Source organism: Ictalurus punctatus, chromosome 20 (genome assembly GCF_001660625.3).
Source record: "Ictalurus punctatus breed USDA103 chromosome 20, Coco_2.0, whole genome shotgun sequence".
In the NCBI taxonomy this organism is placed as follows: Eukaryota; Metazoa; Chordata; class Actinopteri; order Siluriformes; family Ictaluridae; genus Ictalurus; species Ictalurus punctatus.
In genome coordinates this window covers 160227-177726 of record NC_030435.2, presented here as the reverse complement: position 1 = coordinate 177726, position 17500 = coordinate 160227, and the positions used below count along the sequence as shown (strand labels likewise).

The 17500-nt window shown below is 39.8% G+C and overlaps 3 protein-coding genes across 4 annotated transcripts in view; 2 read left to right on the top strand and 1 right to left on the bottom strand.

Moving 5' to 3' along the window:
* Nucleotides 1-2775, top strand: part of LOC108280365 (macrophage mannose receptor 1) — a 5412-nt gene extending 2637 nt beyond the window's left edge. Inside the window, exons 3-5 of the mRNA XM_053673743.1 lie at nt 1059-1412; nt 1499-1834; nt 1973-2775. Coding sequence (XP_053529718.1) covers nt 1059-1412; nt 1499-1834; nt 1973-2343 — 1061 coding nt within the window. The 3' untranslated portion in view covers nt 2344-2775. The remainder of the gene's footprint in view (nt 1-1058; nt 1413-1498; nt 1835-1972) is intronic.
* Nucleotides 2776-3948: 1173 nt separating this feature from the next.
* pnrc2 (proline-rich nuclear receptor coactivator 2) lies at nt 3949-9485 on the bottom strand. Of its 2 annotated transcripts, XM_047162713.2 has the most exons (4): nt 9317-9485; nt 9037-9205; nt 8484-8726; nt 3949-6511 (listed from the first exon to the last, which is right to left on the bottom strand). In XM_047162713.2, the coding sequence occupies exon 4, from the start codon at nt 6488-6490 to the stop codon at nt 6077-6079; it is 414 nt and encodes a 137-aa protein (XP_047018669.1). In that variant the 5' UTR covers nt 6491-6511; nt 8484-8726; nt 9037-9205; nt 9317-9485; the 3' UTR covers nt 3949-6076. The 2 variants fall into 2 exon arrangements, with proteins under 2 accessions (XP_047018669.1, XP_017350762.1); XM_017495273.3 differs by lacking the exon at nt 9037-9205 and having other exon boundaries at nt 9317-9484.
* A 2835-nt stretch (nt 9486-12320) lies between these two features.
* On the top strand, nt 12321-16176 carry akirin1 (akirin 1; the record flags this gene model as incomplete). The annotated part of the gene is given in 5 exon segments (NM_001201001.1): nt 12321-12670; nt 14019-14144; nt 15232-15366; nt 15506-15577; nt 15720-16176. Coding segments are annotated over 5 exon segments (549 nt in total). The 3' UTR covers nt 15731-16176.
* Nucleotides 16177-17500: the final 1324 nt, after the last annotated feature.

The following is a 17500-nucleotide window of genomic DNA, read 5'->3' as shown; positions in this document are numbered from 1 at the left end:
AGATGGAGGCACAGACAAAAGAAAAGAAACTCATTGGGACTTTATTCTGAGTGTGATGAATGCTGCGGTTAACAGAGCATTAATTTGATTTTGGGAGGGTTAAGTGTTTGGAATCAGGAAATATAAAGTTTATGTCAAAAGGAAAAGCAGACAAATGATGCACACATCATGTTATTTTTTGTTCATTTAAATGATCTTTATTTATAGATCCCTTCATTTTAAATTAATATAACAACACTTTACATAAAACAATGAATGACTTTCAACACTAGTCATTTATAAAGGCACAAATAAACTGAGTATAAATCTATTTACTATGAATCATGAAAAGTCTATTCAATGAGATAAAAGACTAAAGAGCTACGAGCACACAGAGTTAAACAAGTATGATGAGCTACAGAGTTCCCCACGTGTTCCTGACGGTCCCACAGCGCCGTGAGACACCAACACCACCATCTCCTGCACCACCTACTGGAACCATTATATACAGTTCTGTTAATATTAAAATAAATGAGTGTATAAACAGTACATACGTAATTGTGGAAATTTCATGGACCGATGTTCTAGTGGAGGTTCTAGAGTTTCAGGCTGATGAAGTAGCACATGTTGCTCAGCTATGTTTATTCACTTTTGTGATCTGTTAATTGTTGGAGGAGGAAGTTAGTATAAACAGCGGGTCCACATGTTGACCAATCACAGGTTTTGTTATTCAGCCTCTACACCAATCACAATTCATTCAGCAACACGTTTGTGTCATCAACCTAACTGTGCTGAAAAATACACTACATAACTCGTTATAACAGGAGACTTAAAATATATTTTTTATTTTATTGAATGTTAAACTTGGTATCAAAAACAGACAAAAAATTAGGCACACATATCTGAGAGTTAAAAAGATATAGGTTTACAGAATGAGTGACACACATCTACACACACACACACAGGTGATCATGTGATTCTCACAGTCATAGATTTATACGTAATGATCGTTCATCCTCATCACATTTCCCTCCATCATCTCTGTCCTGATTCATTAACAGGAGAAATTTCTTCCACAGCTTTTTCTCCTCCAGTCCACAGCCGTCTCACTACATTCCAGATCATTCCGAGTGACATGAATCAGACTGAGGCTCGGGCAGCTTGCAGAGAAAATTACACCGACCTCGTCACTGTGTACTCTGATGAAGACAACACTGACCTGTATAATATGACGAAGACTTATCGTGGAGCAGGCTGGATCGGTCTCTATCGCAGTAACTTCAGTGAGAAATGGTCTAATGGTGATCCTGTAACATTCAGAAATCTGGCAGGGGATTGTGGGACATTGAGCCGCTGTGCTACTATGAAGGCTGATGGTGGATGGGACAGTATTCAGTGCAACATGACAAAATATTTCATGTGCTATGAAGAAGGTAACTATCACAGGTCCAAATACAAAAAAAAATTTCACCTCTAAGATTGTTGATAAATTATGAGTCTATATTTTTCACATCTACAGGTGACATTAAATCTAAACCCAATTATCATCTAATCCTTGAGAGTGAGACCTGGTCTGGTGCTCAGCGTTACTGCAGGGGGAACTACACTGACCTGGTCAGTATCAGAGATCAGCAGCAGAATGAAGAGGTGAAGATTAAAGGGTTAAGCAGCAACACGCCCTTCTGGATCGGCCTGCTGTGTGATGACTGGCAGTGGACCGATGGAGGAAACTCCACCTACAGAAACTGGGGGAGTGGTGAACCTCAGCCATCATCAAGCGACTGTGTTAAACTGTTTGAAGGGAAATGGTATTCAATACCGTGCAGTAATGATCAATACCCTCTGTGCTACAGCAGTAAGTGTGGACTTTCCAAACAGTAAAACTGTCTCAGCAATCTTCTGTATGATGACTAGAACACAGCTGGTGTGAGTCTCTGTCTCTGATATCACTCTAAACCATCCTCCTCCTTTTGGGGTTTTCTGTCTCTATCAGCTTCCATCCATGTGAGTGATGAGGCTCTGAGCTGGGAGGAAGCGCTGGATTACTGTCGTGAAGGGAACAGGGCTGGAATTCTCAACATCGATTCTGAATCTGAACAGGAAGAGGTGGAGTCTGAGCTCAAGAGGGGGCGTGTCTCTGAGCCGGTGTGGGTGGGGCTTAGACAGAGCCGACTCTTTGGGTTCTGGATCTGGGCCGATGGGAAGGCCGTGTTTCCGTACTCCTACTGGGATGAAGGGAAACAGCCCGAGCATCATCTCTCTCAGCACTGCGGCGCCGTCGATCCACGGAGCGACTTCAGATGGAGAGATATGAACTGTCAGTCTCGGTATAAAGCTCTGTGTCTCATCAAATGCTCTCCATGAACCGCTATACATTCATTTATCTTTAACTCTTTACCAAATCTGAAATATTGTTTAATAGCAATGTTTTCTCTTTGAATATTCAAATGCACTCGGTTTTATAATAATTTTCATTTTGTTTAAAGACTTACTTCATAATTAAACTTTAAACTTTTTAATTTAACTCTAACTACAGTAAGTTATTAATTTCTGTAATTGTATTTCTCATTACGAGATATTGCACATCTACTGCATTTATACTTATAACCATTTTAAACATTATATATACATATAAAATTAATCTGAATATAAATTGGATTGTGTTTATAATCATGTTTTGAAACACTTCTTTCTTTACAGTATTTTTTCTGTAATAATCACATTTTACTGAAATAAACATCATGAAACCTGCAGTTTATTTCTGAATGTTCAGTAGGAAACAGGTGAAGCTAATCAGCTCACATTGATGTAAAGGCTTTTAGAGCCTGGACAAATTCACCTGTGGAGAAAATAAAATGTGTGTGTGTGTGTGAGGGGGGGGGGGGGGGGGGGGGGGGGGTCCCAAAACTATTCCCAGTTAAATTCCACATATAAACATCACATTATACTCCTCATAATCCAAAATATTCAGTCTGCCCTCACTAGCATTAAACTATCACTGCTAATTTAAATTCTATTCTATATAATTTAATAAAAACTGTGCACTGATAATATTCTTATCAATATGTTTATGGATATAATTTCAATGGCAGAAAAACTCTTTATGGATCTTCAGTAATAAAGTTTATTCTCTGTGCTCAATACACCAGTTTACAGAAACTCGACATTTAACCTAAACTTTAGTGTCATGTCTAAATCACAGATTTCTACAGTAACAGTTACATCCTAAACACTCAACCGTCACTGCATTGTATTTATTAGCAAACCTAGCATGTCAACAAATAAAACAATTCCTACTCATTACACTGTACCCCAATTTAAAAACGATACTAAAATCATGCTACAGCGTGCTATTCGAGTGACCAAAGTTACACCAGGTACTAAACTGTTAGCTATAACACGTCACTAAATATAGCTGAGGTGTGACATGAGGTAAATATGAGTATCTAAATATATAACCGTCCTGGTAGATGATGATAATAATAATAATAATAATAATAATAATAATAATAATAATAATAATAATAAATGAACTAGTATTTGAGCAGCATGCTGTATCAGTGGTAGTTATTTAACATTACCTACAGAATCAGGTTCTAATGTAGAACATCAGGGTGGATCAGGAATATTTCCCTCCTCAGGGGTTCGTTAATTACTGAGCAAAATGTGAAACCATCGCAAAATTAACTTCTACAAGACTGGAGATTTAAATTAGAACCAAACTCAGACACTCGAACCTGTGTTCTGTAGCGGAGAGGAAACCTAACAGCGCTCGATCTTTCCATAATAAACCCAAAACACTGCAGAGGGAAACGGAGACAGATGTGTCCGAGAGTTCACCAACATCTGTAATGTTTCACACAGAAGAGTGAGGAGTGTTTACTACAGTCCACTTCCCCGACGCCTCACCATCACATCACATCACATCACACTCATTACTTATTTACAGACAAAGGAAAACACACACAGTTTTGGGGGGTGAAAGGGGAGGAGTTTTATTATTTATTTTTTAACCAAATCAGACAGTGCTTTAAAAACTTTACTACATTCCAATTACAATAAAATGGGCTTTAACTTTTCTTTTTCCCTCCTAAAGTGACTTTCTTACAAGTTTGGGACAAATTATTACATGCCAATTATTAGGGAAGGCTGAGATACCTTTATACACACACACACACACACACACACACACACACATAAGAAAATCAATTAAAACAAAAACATTACAGCGCTGTATTCAAATGCGAGTCTGCGGAGGAAGAAACTCACACCTGATACACCTGCGTCCGTTACAACTTACTGAAACAATCAAGACAAAATATTTCTTGGAAAAACAAAACAAACCCATGGTTCTTATTTGAAAATGGTGTGTGTGTGTGTGTGTGTGTGTGTGTGTGTGTGTGTGTGTAAAAGAGTCTGTGGAATTTGAACATATATATTTTATAAACTCTGCACTTCCAGCTTGTTTCCCGGTCTGCGTGTTCAGTAATAAACAGCTGTGCAGGATCACAGGCAGAGACTCGCTACAGGCAAATATTTTCTTTTTTTAGACAAAAATAATTTCAGCATTTCAAATCAAGCCACGTCTTCTGCGTGACTTACATTCAGTGTTATTACTAAAAATACTTTATCAGCAGGTTTAAAACAACCCTGCGTTTAATATACAGTATACTACAGGTTTATACAGCTCATTATTTACACGGCTCCTCAGAGTCGTCTTCCGGCTGGCCGCTAACACGCCGTGTGCAGAGGAGGGACGCCGTGTTCAGGCGAGTGCCGATAATCAGATCCACGGCGTAATGGCAGAAATAATCCACGGTTATCGTCGTAACGCATCGTGGATAACGTAAACCTGTCAGAGGAAGTGATGTGATCGTACTGACATCTAAACCTGCGATACAGCGCCAGCGCGCTCCATATTAAACCATCTACTGTTTTTAGGTCCACCATCAGCGTAAAGCGATGAGATCGGACGGTTATCGGGCAGCGGATCCGATACAGCACACGCCTGAACACGTTATACAGAAATAAGAAGCAGGGGGGTGGGGGTACTTCACGCTCACAACATGGACACAGTGCAAGGCAAAGAACAGGTTGAATGAGTCTAAAAATTTGGCCCCTTTTTAAAAAGGTAAACGGATTAATTGCTACACGATGTTAGCGACGCGCCCCGTGGCAAACAGGCGAACGAAGCAAGACAGCGAGATGATCGACACCCCGATGCCCCGCCCCCACCCGCCTTCCTCCGCATCGTTCACCAGAAAGCTACGTACGTCACTGATCGTGTTCAAATCTCCTCTGTGGTGTAAATCCTCCAGACAAGCGTGTGCTGAGGTCACGGCTCTGTGGCGGTGGTGTGATTAGTACTTTACTTTAATAAGAGCCCTCAGAAGCGCTCCTTTAAACCCGTCTGAAACTAAACTGTACACTGGATTACGTCACGGAACTTAAACACTGATGATTGGTGGAATAAAGAGAAAGGAGACGCTGCTTATTTACACACCTCGTAGAATTTCAACCCCCATAGTGCAGTGCGCACAGCGCGAATTATAAAATTACAGGAGCTGAAACCACAAGGTGTGTGTGCGCACCATGCTGTGAGGATAAATCATACACACACACACACACACACACACACAGATTCGCATCAAAACTTGTCTGTGCTGAAATATAAACGATGATTATTGTGATGCACACGTTCGTGTGAAGTGATTTGTCCCATCGCCCTCACACTCTCTCACACTCTCTCACACTCTCTCACACTCTCTCACACTCTCTCACACTCTCTCACACTCTCTCACACTCTCTCACACTCTCTCACACGTTAACGGCCAACAAAAACAACAAAACCTAACATTAGCAAGAAGGAGATCCAGTTGAGCGTTTCGTTGATTGACACATTTAAACTCCACCCTCCTGTAAGGCCGCAGCGATGCAATACCCGCCCGAACCTTTAAAAAAACTATTTACATTTAAAAAGGAACCGTTTGCAGAAATGGTCCCGCTTAAAATAGATATCATGGCGCTGCAGCGTTGCAGGAGGGGCGGAGCCTGACGAAGTCGCTGATGTTTGTTAACATTGTGGGTTTTTTTTTTTTTACGCCTGCACTTTGAGGAGGCTCTTTAACTGAAAGGCCATCATCTCACGCCGATCGCAGGGAATCATGGGAAGGGAAACCCAGTGACTAGGAGGTTTTGGGAGCACGCTGGGGGAAGGAGGCTCGCTGAATTTGGCGCCGGCGTAGGCGTGGCTGCAGTGCGTGACCAGGATGTTGTTCAGGTGAGTCACGGCTCCGCCCCAGCACTGATCGCTGTAGGAGAAACGGACCGAGCCGCAGTTCTCCTTCTCCGCCTGTTTCTCGGGGGTCATCTGAGCACCGGGAGACGCAGGAAATGCGCCGGCGCGCTGGTTCCGGATCCTCGACTTGGCCTTGCCGACGTGGCTGTGCTTTGTGGAGGCCGAGTGATCGGGATGGGGCGCTGGAATGTTGTATCTCTCACCACCTCCCATTCTGACTGTGCTGGATGTCACCTGATGACGTGAAAAACGTAAATAACATCACATGGGATTAGATCCTGTGTAACTGTACCTGTGATAAACCTTATACAGGTGTGAGTTTAGACTTCAAGCACAACAGAAGACTAAAATCAGCACAGCGTTATATAATAAACACTTAACATGTCTTTAGAACGTTCCACAACGTTTAGACTTCCCGTATCTCAATAACGAAAGAAGGGAAATTATTATTACGGAGTCACAAACATCGTATTTTAGAATTATATTCAGGAAATCAGAAATCATTCCATACGTCTTCCACAACCACATGACGTCCTTTATGCTGATGAAAGGTGGAAAAACCCACAATTACAGCAGAAAGACTGAGCAAGGATGTGGAAGTGTTTTAAAAATAAATCTCACCGCTATTACACAGAATTATAAGAATATGGGTCTATACAAGTCTGAGGCGGAATAAATCTCATTAAAACCCTGAAAACAATTAAAATGACCTGAACTCTAAAGCGAAACCATTATTTCTCTAATCTCAGCTATATTACACAAATATTACCTCATGACTCCAAGGGATTTCTGCAAAACAATATAAATTATGATATTTATGATCAAACAACTATGTATATAAAATTATACCAATTTTAATATGTAGGTTTGAAAAATCCAGAGTCTTACAAAGAAACAGTTGTGCATCATCTCCATCATATCATCTACAGTATCTCACAAAAGTGAGTACACCCCTCACATTTGTGTAAATATTTGATGATATCTTTTCATGTGACGACACTGAAGAAATGACACTGTGCTACAATGTAAAGTAGTGAGTGTACAGCTTGTGTAACAGTGTAAATTTGCTGTCCCCTCAAAATAACAACACACGGCCATTAATGCCTAAACCGCTGGCAACAAAAGTGAGTACACCCCTAAGTGAAAATGTCCGAATTGGGCCCAAAGTGTCAATATTTTGTGTGGCCTGTCAGTGCTCAGACCATACGCTGCACACTGCACCAAATTGGTCTGCGTGGCTGTCGTCCCAGAAGGAAGCCTCTTCTAAACATGATGCACAAGAAAGCCCGCAAACAGTTTGCTGAAGACAAGCAGACTAAGGACATGGATTACTGGAACCAAGATAAACTTGTTTGGTTCTGATGGTGTCAAGCGTGTGTGGCGGCAACCAGGCAAGGAGTACAAAGACAAGTTTGTCTTGCCTACAGTCAAGCATGGTGGTGGGAGTGTCCTGGTCTGGGGCTGCATGAGTGCTGCGGCACTGGGGAGCTACAGTTCATTGAGGGAACCATGAATACCAACATGTACTGTGACATACTGAAGCGGCGCATGATCTCCTCCCTTCGGAGACTTGGCTACAGGGCAGTATTCCAGCATGATAACGACCCCAAACACACCTCCAAGACGACCACTGCATTGATAAAGAAGCTGAGGGTGAAGGTGATGGACTGGCTGAGCATGTCTCCAGACCTAAACCCCATTGAGCATCTGTGGGGTATCCTCAAACAGAAGGTGGAGGAGCACAAGGTCTTGAACATCCACCAGCTCCGTGATGTCGTCATGGAGGAGTGGAAAAGGAATCCAGTGGAACCTGTGAAGCTCTGGTGAACTCCATGCCCAAGAGGGGTAAGTGCTGGAAAATAATGGTGGCCACACAAAATATTGACACTTTGGGCCCAATTCGGACATTTTCACTTAGGGGCGTACTCACTTTTGTTGCCAGCGGTTTAGACATTAATGGCTGTGTGTTGAGTTATTTTTAGGGGACAGCAAATTTACACTGTTACACAAGCTGTACGCTCACTACATTGTAGCAAAGTGTCATTTCTTCAGTGTTGTCACATGAAAAGATATCAAATATTTACACAAATGTGAGGGGTGTACTCACTTTTGTGAGATACTGTATATCACCTCCATCACCATATCATCATCATCATCACCACCTCCATCATCATCATCATCACAGTCCTCTGCAGCACAGCTTTACCTCTCTGTTGTTGTGGTAAAGTTGCCTGTGCAGAGGTTTCTCCTTCTCACTGTCTCGTCACTGATCTGTCTCCAGGTCCTCGAAGTAGTCCGTCTACTTCTCACTGCACACGTGTTTAGCTCGATGTTGATGGTAGTGATGGTGTTGATGGTGTTCATGTGCCAAAAAGCAGCGTTTTGTCGTGAAGCTGAGCTGAACATCAACTCACCTCGGCACACACTGCGCTACCGGAAGCCCTTAAATCTACAAATAAAACAAAAAGTAGTTGTTGTTTTTTAATACTGCACAGCTGGATTGTATTGCAAAACTGTTCTAGTCCCCAAATGTCGTTTATAATATAGCTACATAATTACCCACTCTGGGTGCATTCGCTAAACAAAGGTTCTTCGACACCAAAACTCGGGTTGTTTACATTATTATTACTACACCCATTCGATATTACCCCGATAAATTAATGCCATAATTAAAGCAGAATCATGCATTCCTAGACTAAACTAAACATAATAAACATGCAGGAAAATGTCCAGTAAAAAAAATTAAGTTGGAACCCTACCAAAACAAAGAGCTGGCGTTCACAATATGGCGGCCGATCAATTGTTTTGCGGTTTGCTTCTACCACCCGCATTCTGTAACTCCCGCCTCCTACGCAATGATTGGCCAGGACGTCATATTTACAGGCGTTTAGCCAGTGGAACCACAAAGTTGCGAACTGCTAGCCAATCCTAACGCAGGAGTTGAGATGAACAGTAATACGGGTGCGAAAAATACCTCCAGATGGATTTTTTTAGTTAACTTTGCTAACTAGCAAACAGCAAGACAAAACGAGGACTTACCGACTTCCTTAAAGATTTGTGGGTGAAAACGCCACGTACTATACCAGCTGCAGCTGTTTGGTGAAGAAGTTACTTCCTACAGGAGTCAACAACCTCTTCGCCCCAACACCACAGCTGAGATGTTCACTCTCTCCTCCGCTTCGTCTCTCTCACAACAAAATGGCTCCTCAGTCAAGAATAAGTAGCTCAGCTAGGACGCGACCAATCAGCGTTGAGCACTCAATTGGAGCAGCCAATAGGCGTCCGCGACACGCTTGTTGCTGCCTTCGTTACGTCACGTATTTAGAGATGGTGACGCAGTTTCACAAAGAAAACTTTCTTTTTCTGAGTTTTCACTTTATTATACATCTTATTTTCGCTTTATCTGTTGAGCAAATCGCGTTAGATATTCAGTTTCCTACGGACCGATCACTCCTGTTTGTTATTCCTCTTATTTACTGACATGAAGAGCTTTCTGACTCATTAAAACTGAGATCCCTCCCCTCCATTCCGGTATACATTATTCTGTTTATAACTCATTCCTTTCTCATCTTTATCTATGTCTTGTTCTTAATGATCGATTTCTTGAATACCATCAAACACCACTGCATATTTTACAATTTTCTTTTATTTAAAATGTTTGTGAAAATGATTACAATTACCCCACACTGATAAAAAAAAACAATTTTGTGGGGCCCACAGGAATTGTTTTTATCTGTTACTGGTTTCTAATGGTTCCTGGTGGTTTTTGTAATGGGGTGTAATGGTTATCGCTGTATTGAGCATTTTGCATATGCATTGATATCACAATGGAAATGGTCCGTATAGTGACCTGTGACTATATATGTAGTTATATGTAGTATATGTAGTTGATGGTTTTCTAATGGAATTAAAAACTCCACACTAAGGATTCATCACGCTCACTGTAGGAAGACTGTTTATGATGGTGTTTATGATGGTGTTAAATGTTTGGTCTGTGTTTTATTGTGTCATTTACTTCCAGAGCATTCTATTCATTTTAATTATCTTATTTCTTCATGTATGTTCATCACCACACTTCATCATTCACACCCTGCATATTAAAATTGTTCTAAAATAACACGTCTGATTTAGTTAATAAAATCCACACTATCCAAAGAAAAATGCTGAATTTAGAATTTAGAAAATGTAGGACTGAACATGTTTCTGTGAGAGAATCAGAATGATTAATTGTTTGTTTGGAGCTCTTGAGAATTAATAATGTTCAAGCACAGAATGTATGCGAAATAGGCAACACATGTACATTGTGATGAACAGATCAGATGTACAGGTCTGACCTGTGAAACCACACCCATGTAGAAAAAGGCAGGATGAACCATCATCAGCTATTCCCATGCTTCACACTTTTACAGATTGAACAACAGCAGGAAGGTTCTCTCTCTCTCTCTTTCTCTCTCTCTCTCTCTCTCTCTCATTCTCTCTCTCTCTCTCTCTCTCTCTCAATTTTATTTCTCATTTTGACTCATGTTGTCTTGTATTAGTTTCATGTGCTGCTGTGATACTTAAAGATACTAGGGTCAGTACGGTGAGTTTTGTCTTTCCAATTACTCTCTATAAGGTTTCAATAGAAAATAAATAAAGCTTGTTTTAAAATGACAAAAATGTTAAGCTTGAGTTGCACATACATACAGTCAATGGCAAAAGTTCTCATTCCCAGTGGAGTAAAGAAAAAAAGTGTAAAAGTATTACAAATGAAATATGAGTGCCTCCTGCAACAAAACAAATATAATAAACAGGTATATTTTAAGACAGAAAATATTTTTGCCCTAACCAACTGCCACAAACTCAATATTACATCTGAGAGAATCCAAAAGCTTTGAAAGCTCCATATTCAGAGGAAGTGAAAGAGATATGAGATAGTTATAAATATCTACAACATATACATATACATGTTATTATACAATATTTATATCACATTCAGAGAGGGGATGTAAACATTTGAGCTGATGTCATTTGGATTTTTCTTATGATTAATACACTATTTGAGCATCATCAAGGTTAAGGTTCTCCCTCTGTGTAGAACCCTACGATCAGAAAGGCTTCCAAACTAGACCCCTTAAGGTAAATACACACAATTATATGGAGAACCCACTGAAGAACCCTTTTCTAAGAGTGTAGAGCAGTGAAAGGGAAAATAAGGTCAGAGAACGTTAGAATAATAATTTAAAAAATAAAACACAAAGACACTGGAAATGTTGGATTTTTCCAGCCCCTACTCATACAGTTTTACCTGTTTATCTGTTTATCTGCCTAGACAAGCTTAACAATTATAATACAATTACACACATTTGGTTTAATACTAAATGTAAATAGATAGATACAAGAAGATACATTATTGATTATGAGAGGGAAATTGCAGAGAACATAAGATCTGGAATAAACACACAGTTACACACATTCCTGAGGATTTTTTGTGTAATGAGAGTTTTTATTTTATTTAATTTTATTTTATATAAATGTTTCCTCAGTGATCCATTAAATTCAGAAATGTGTCAAAGTCCCAGTGTAGGACTGCTGGTGCAAAGGTAAATATATAAAAATAAACCCAGTCCATCCATGTAAAGAGCCGGAGTACACTGAGGTTAAAGCTCTTCATAGTAATTAAGGATATAGTTGATTTATTGATTGATTAATAGTTGATTTATTGAATAACGTGTAAATGTTATAAACAGGTCAAGAGACAGAATGTGTGTAAAATATTTTAGGATGAAAATAGGAACAATAAGTGTTATTAAATGAAACCTTTAAGCTTTTTTTTTTAAATTATCTTATTATCATATTAGAGTCTTTTGTACAAATTCACACAGCAACATTCCTCAGAGTGGGTCAGAAAAACACAACAAAAATGATATGTACTGAGAGGAAGCATTTTAAAGAGGAAGTAGGACACCCCTATGTGGGACACATGGTATAGTCCGCCATTGTGACGCAACAGCATTTTGCTACGACATTGGCGATTGGCAAATCCAAACCGGTGTGAGTGGGAGGGGGAGCTAACCGCTGAGCTAATAAAGAAAGCCTACGGAGAGAAAGACGGGCTGAGAGAGAGCGGAAATCGGAGGTTTTACTGAACATTTGGGATTTTAAAAGCCCTAAAACTCGTCTGTGATTTTATCCACTCTGGTGAAAACATGGCGTGCGGTGCGACGTTAAAACGCTCCATGGAGTTCGAGGCCCTTTTGGGCCCTCAGTCCCCGAAGCGCCGGAGGTGCAGCCCGCTAGCAGGAGCCGCCGCTACTCCTTCCCCGCAGAGGTGCAGCCTGAGACCGCAGACGGACAGTCCTGTGAACCCGGTGTCCCCTCAGCCCATGAGCGGAGAACACCGGCTAACTCCAGGTGAGGAGGCACCGATTATTCGGGTTTTATTAGACCTGTATACAGACTTGGTTCAGGTTTAGCTTCAGTATCTACGGCTGAAGTCCGAATGCACTTCTATCAGACTTTTAGTGCACTACAACAGCCGTTATTATAAACCCTATGTAGGGCAGAAGTGTAGGAAGTGGCTCGCGGATTGGGATTGAAGCCTGAGCTAGTTTTTTTTGTAGCTAGCTTTGTTTTTATAGTTAAACGTCACGTCTCATCTTTACGACCTATTATCTCTTTATAAATATCCACATTCAGGTTTCTAGTGTTAAATAAAAGTGTAAAAGTATTTCACCACGTTTGATATAATTGTAGTGTAATTATCCTGGAATACAGCATCACTGTCGCTAATCAGGCTAGCTGAAGTAGGCTAACTGTTGTTGTTGTTGTTGTTGTTGTTAGCTTTGTTCTCAGACGAGCAGCATCAAAACGACCTACATTATTAGGAGCTTTAAGTACATGCCGGACTATGTATTTAACACGTTTAAAACGCGGTGGTATTTCAGTACAGATTAGAACTCTTCATTGTACATTAATGCTAACAATGCTAACAGAGCTAGCCGGACCTCACGAGTTTTATTTATTTACTTATGTGTTTAATTATTTGAGGATTTAATGAAAACATTTACCTTAAATTACAAAAAAAAAAAAAAAATACAACCACGTGACCGGAAACTGATTATTCAATTATTACAACAGTATTTCGTGTGAAGTTTAAAAATAAACAGTTTCCGGATGAAACGCAGGATAAAGTTTACTGTGTAAATTTATTTGGAGAAATTAGTGGAATGTGTTTTTATACTTCTTAAATTAGAGCACTAGAATATTATTAAATTCTTGTACATTTAAATACATTTGTGCTTGTCTTGTCTCCATGCTGTTTCTTATTTATCTGTAATATTTACACTAATGGGGTTATTGTGTTTTTATTAGTATTTATTTAATATCTGTAATTATAACTGATGTGACATGACTTTAAGAATCAGTATTGAACTGAATCTCTCACACTCGCGCAAACAATTCTCTCAGAAATCAGTGTGGTGTTTGTGAGAAACAGTGAAGTGTAAACTCCTCTGTGGAAGAAGTTAAAGTTCCAGCTTCACCTCTGACTGTTGCACAGCGCTGACACTGGAGACTCCTTCCTTACACGAATATAAACATCTCCTTACAGAAAAGTTCATGTCAACAGTTACGCGATTTTAATGCATTCGTGTGGAGCGTCCGCGGCACACGTCCCTCTGATAGAAAACCAATCAGAACGCAGATCCCAGCAGCGCCATGGTGTAACTGTGAGTTAAATGGTGTGTTTCTGTATTTATAGAGCAGATCTTCCAGAACATTCGGCAGGAGTACAGTCGTTACCAACGGCGACGGCAGCTGGAGGGAGCGTTTAACCAGACGGAGACGGGCGGAGCAGCTGAGAGTTCCAACCCCAGCTCACCGTCAGGTCAGCACACACACACACACACACACACACACACACACACACACACACACACACTCGCACACTGTGTTCTGACCTGTGCGCGTGAACCCAAGAGGAAATGCACCAGGGTTCGCACCATGTTTGTATATGATGTCATTGGTTGTATTTACTGTTGATTATCGACTTCATGACTGAATATGAAATGTTTATGATTTTAATTGCTTATCATGTTTGATCAGTAGGTGGCGCCGTGACCACACTGATGTGATGTGGTCAGTGTGGGGTCACAATGACACACACAGTTTGTAAATATGCCAAAGCCTTGCAGAGATACAGCCCCAGAATCGTTTTGGCATCACGTCATCAAATTTGTTGACTCATTAAACGATAACCGTTTGGTTTATAAACACACAATCCATAACTTTTTTCCTGGAATGGTCTGAAGATGATCTCATTTGATTTTTGTGAAAATCAGAGCCACAGCCTAGGAGGGGTTAGAAAAAAGTTTAGTGGTTGTTTTTTTTTGGGTTTTTTTTCCTTGTTTTTTTTTCTTTCCGAAAATTCAAAATGTCGAAACGTTTTCAGGATGTAAAATGATGTAATAGGTGCATTAGAATCGTCTTGAGCCATGGAATCAGAGCCAAGAAGAATTGTTTCTAGTTCTTACCATTCACAAGATATTAACATAAATGTGAGTGCAAATTGGAGCTGTTGGTGGCGCTAGAGGGTCTGAGATGGTGACTCCAGAATCACTGTGGTTAATGTTGAGACTGTCCTCTATCTGTGTGCCAAATTTCACAACTCTCCCACAAGCGGTTCTGTGGGCTAACATGGACTCGAGCAGAAGAATAATAATAATAATAATAATAATAATAATAATAATAATAATAATAATAATAATAATAATAAAAGTAATGGTTTCAGTATCTACACACCTTTGGTGCTTGGCCCCTAATAATCCCTCACTTGCTATGACACAGTGAGTGTAACACTAAACCCCGGGTGGAGTCAGTACTCAGCACTCAGTACTGGTGTTGAGCTGTGATAGAACAGTATCTTTATCTCCGCTTACAGTCTGATCTGGTTCCTTCCTCCTCTTCCTCCTCAGGTGCATCATCACTGAAGAAGGACCAGCCCACGTTCACCCTGCGGCAGGTGAGCTACCTGTGCGAGCGTCTCCTCAAAGACCACGAAGAGAAAATCCGTGAGGAGTACGAGCAGATCCTCAACACCAAGCTGGCAGGTACAGGAGGAGATCTGATCTCCACCTCAGCGACGCAGTGCATGTTTCTGAGTAATATAAGATCAGCTTCAGCCTCAGTCCAGTGAACCTCCTGCTGATGGCTCTGGTCACGTCTCTGATCCTGTTCTCTCTATTACAGAACAATACGAGTCGTTTGTGAAATTCACACAGGATCAGATCATGAGGCGGTACGGAGCTCGACCTGCCAGCTGTACGTATTCACACCTCTCTCTATCACCTCTCATTAACAATAATTGATTTAAGTTGGTCTGTGGTTGTATAGTGGAGTGAATTCTGTGGTTCTGCTGCATTATATAAATAAATATAAAACATCAACTGTGTGTGTGTTTCAGACGTATCTTGAAGTTGTCAGACGCACGACTACAGGCCAACAGCATGGTTGCTGCAGTATCATCTCTCTCTCTCTCTCTCTCTCTCTCTCTCTCTCTCTCTCTCTCTCTCTCTCTCTCTCTCTCTCTCTCGTATCCCTCGTTCATTTTAAACACTGCTCGGGTGCTGTGGGTTTTTTCTCCACATTAACCCTCTCTGTCGTTTCTCTTCCTGAAGCCCGGCTCCTGAGCAGTCATGAATAAACGCTGTTCTGATAAACTCGTTCTCTTCCCTCTTTTTAAAATAAAGACAAAAGTGAAAGTGTGAATGTTTCTGACTCTGCCGCTCCTCTAACACACTCAACTCTTCTACTTCCTGTTTCAAACTCGAGGGATGTGGATATTTCATTTTCCTTACTCTTCTTTTTTTTCTTTCTTTTTTTTTTGTTGAAAAGAATAAAGGTTCGGTGGTCTTCTCGTACCAGTGTCCTTCATTCTCCTTTCTCAGCTGTTATGTTCTGATGCAGTGTTTTTATTTTTTAACTTCAATCATGAATAGAATTCTGGGAATGCTTTCAATGCAAGGTATTAAAATGGAGAGAAGTAACACCACTGTTTACACAGCGTTTCAAACAGGAAGTTTCAGACAAATATTAAGAAGAGGAGGAAGGTTAAGGTCACTAACTATAGTTATGATTGAGGTTACACAATTATCTTCACATCATTTCCTAAATATCTTTCATTAAAATGGTTGTGTGTGTGTCGCCCTCTAGTGGAGAAACTGAATGAAGACACCACGTTCTCTCACTTACTCTCTATAAGAATTTAGAGTTCTTGTACACTGTAATGCGGCTTGTTCATTATGTCCAGAGTTAAAATACACTGCATTTGATCACCACGGAATAATTTCACACACCGATATCTCCACGTCTTCACTTCATCCTGTATTATATTCATTTAAACATGGACGCTGATAAATAAAGGAAATACAGCAAGATTGTGGGTGTTTGCTGAAAATCTGGTGTGTGTGTGTGTGTGTGTACGAAAATTTCCAATCTGAGACACTACACACTAATGTTCATTAGATAATTTTTTAACCTAGAAATATATTTCTGCAGTAAATAATCATGTCTTTCATGTCGTCTAATTATCACCATGCATTATTATTATTATTTGTTATTATGGTCTGTCTCGGATGTAGAAATGAAACTGTAGATAAATGCACGTGAGTTTTACACGTGACTGAAAAATGTTCACACAAACCAACGTCTTTAAACAGTTTTAATATCTAAAATATAAATATCATATATATATATATATATATATATATATATATATATATATATATATATATATATATATATATATATATATATATGATATTTATATATCATATATCAGCCTATTTCGGTAACCTTTACTACTGTGCAATTTCTATTACATTTATACCTTTATATTTATATATTTATATTTATGAAGGTGATTGTACAGCAGTGAAGTGTAACCTAATTATAAAATCAATAAATCATTGAGTTGATTTCTATAATGAATGATCAGTGCACAGGTTTAGAGAAGTTCAGGAGAGAACTCAGTTTTAAATCACACTTTAAAATAAAATCAACTTTTCTGGACTTTGTGATTTTCCTCATATGACAGGTTTATTTCCACATTAATCTTTCACATTTTATTATTCTCATGAAGTCATGAAGCCTTCGCTTGATTTCTCACGCGCTAACATTCACACGTGAGTGGTGTGTGTGATTTACAGACTTTACAGAGAAATAATCACGGATTAAACTACAAAC

What these genes read in the sequence shown, in the direction of transcription:
- pnrc2 (XM_047162713.2), bottom strand. Translation starts at nt 6,490, where the DNA reads ATGGGAGGTGGTGAGAGATACAACATTCCAGCGCCCCATCCCGATCAC.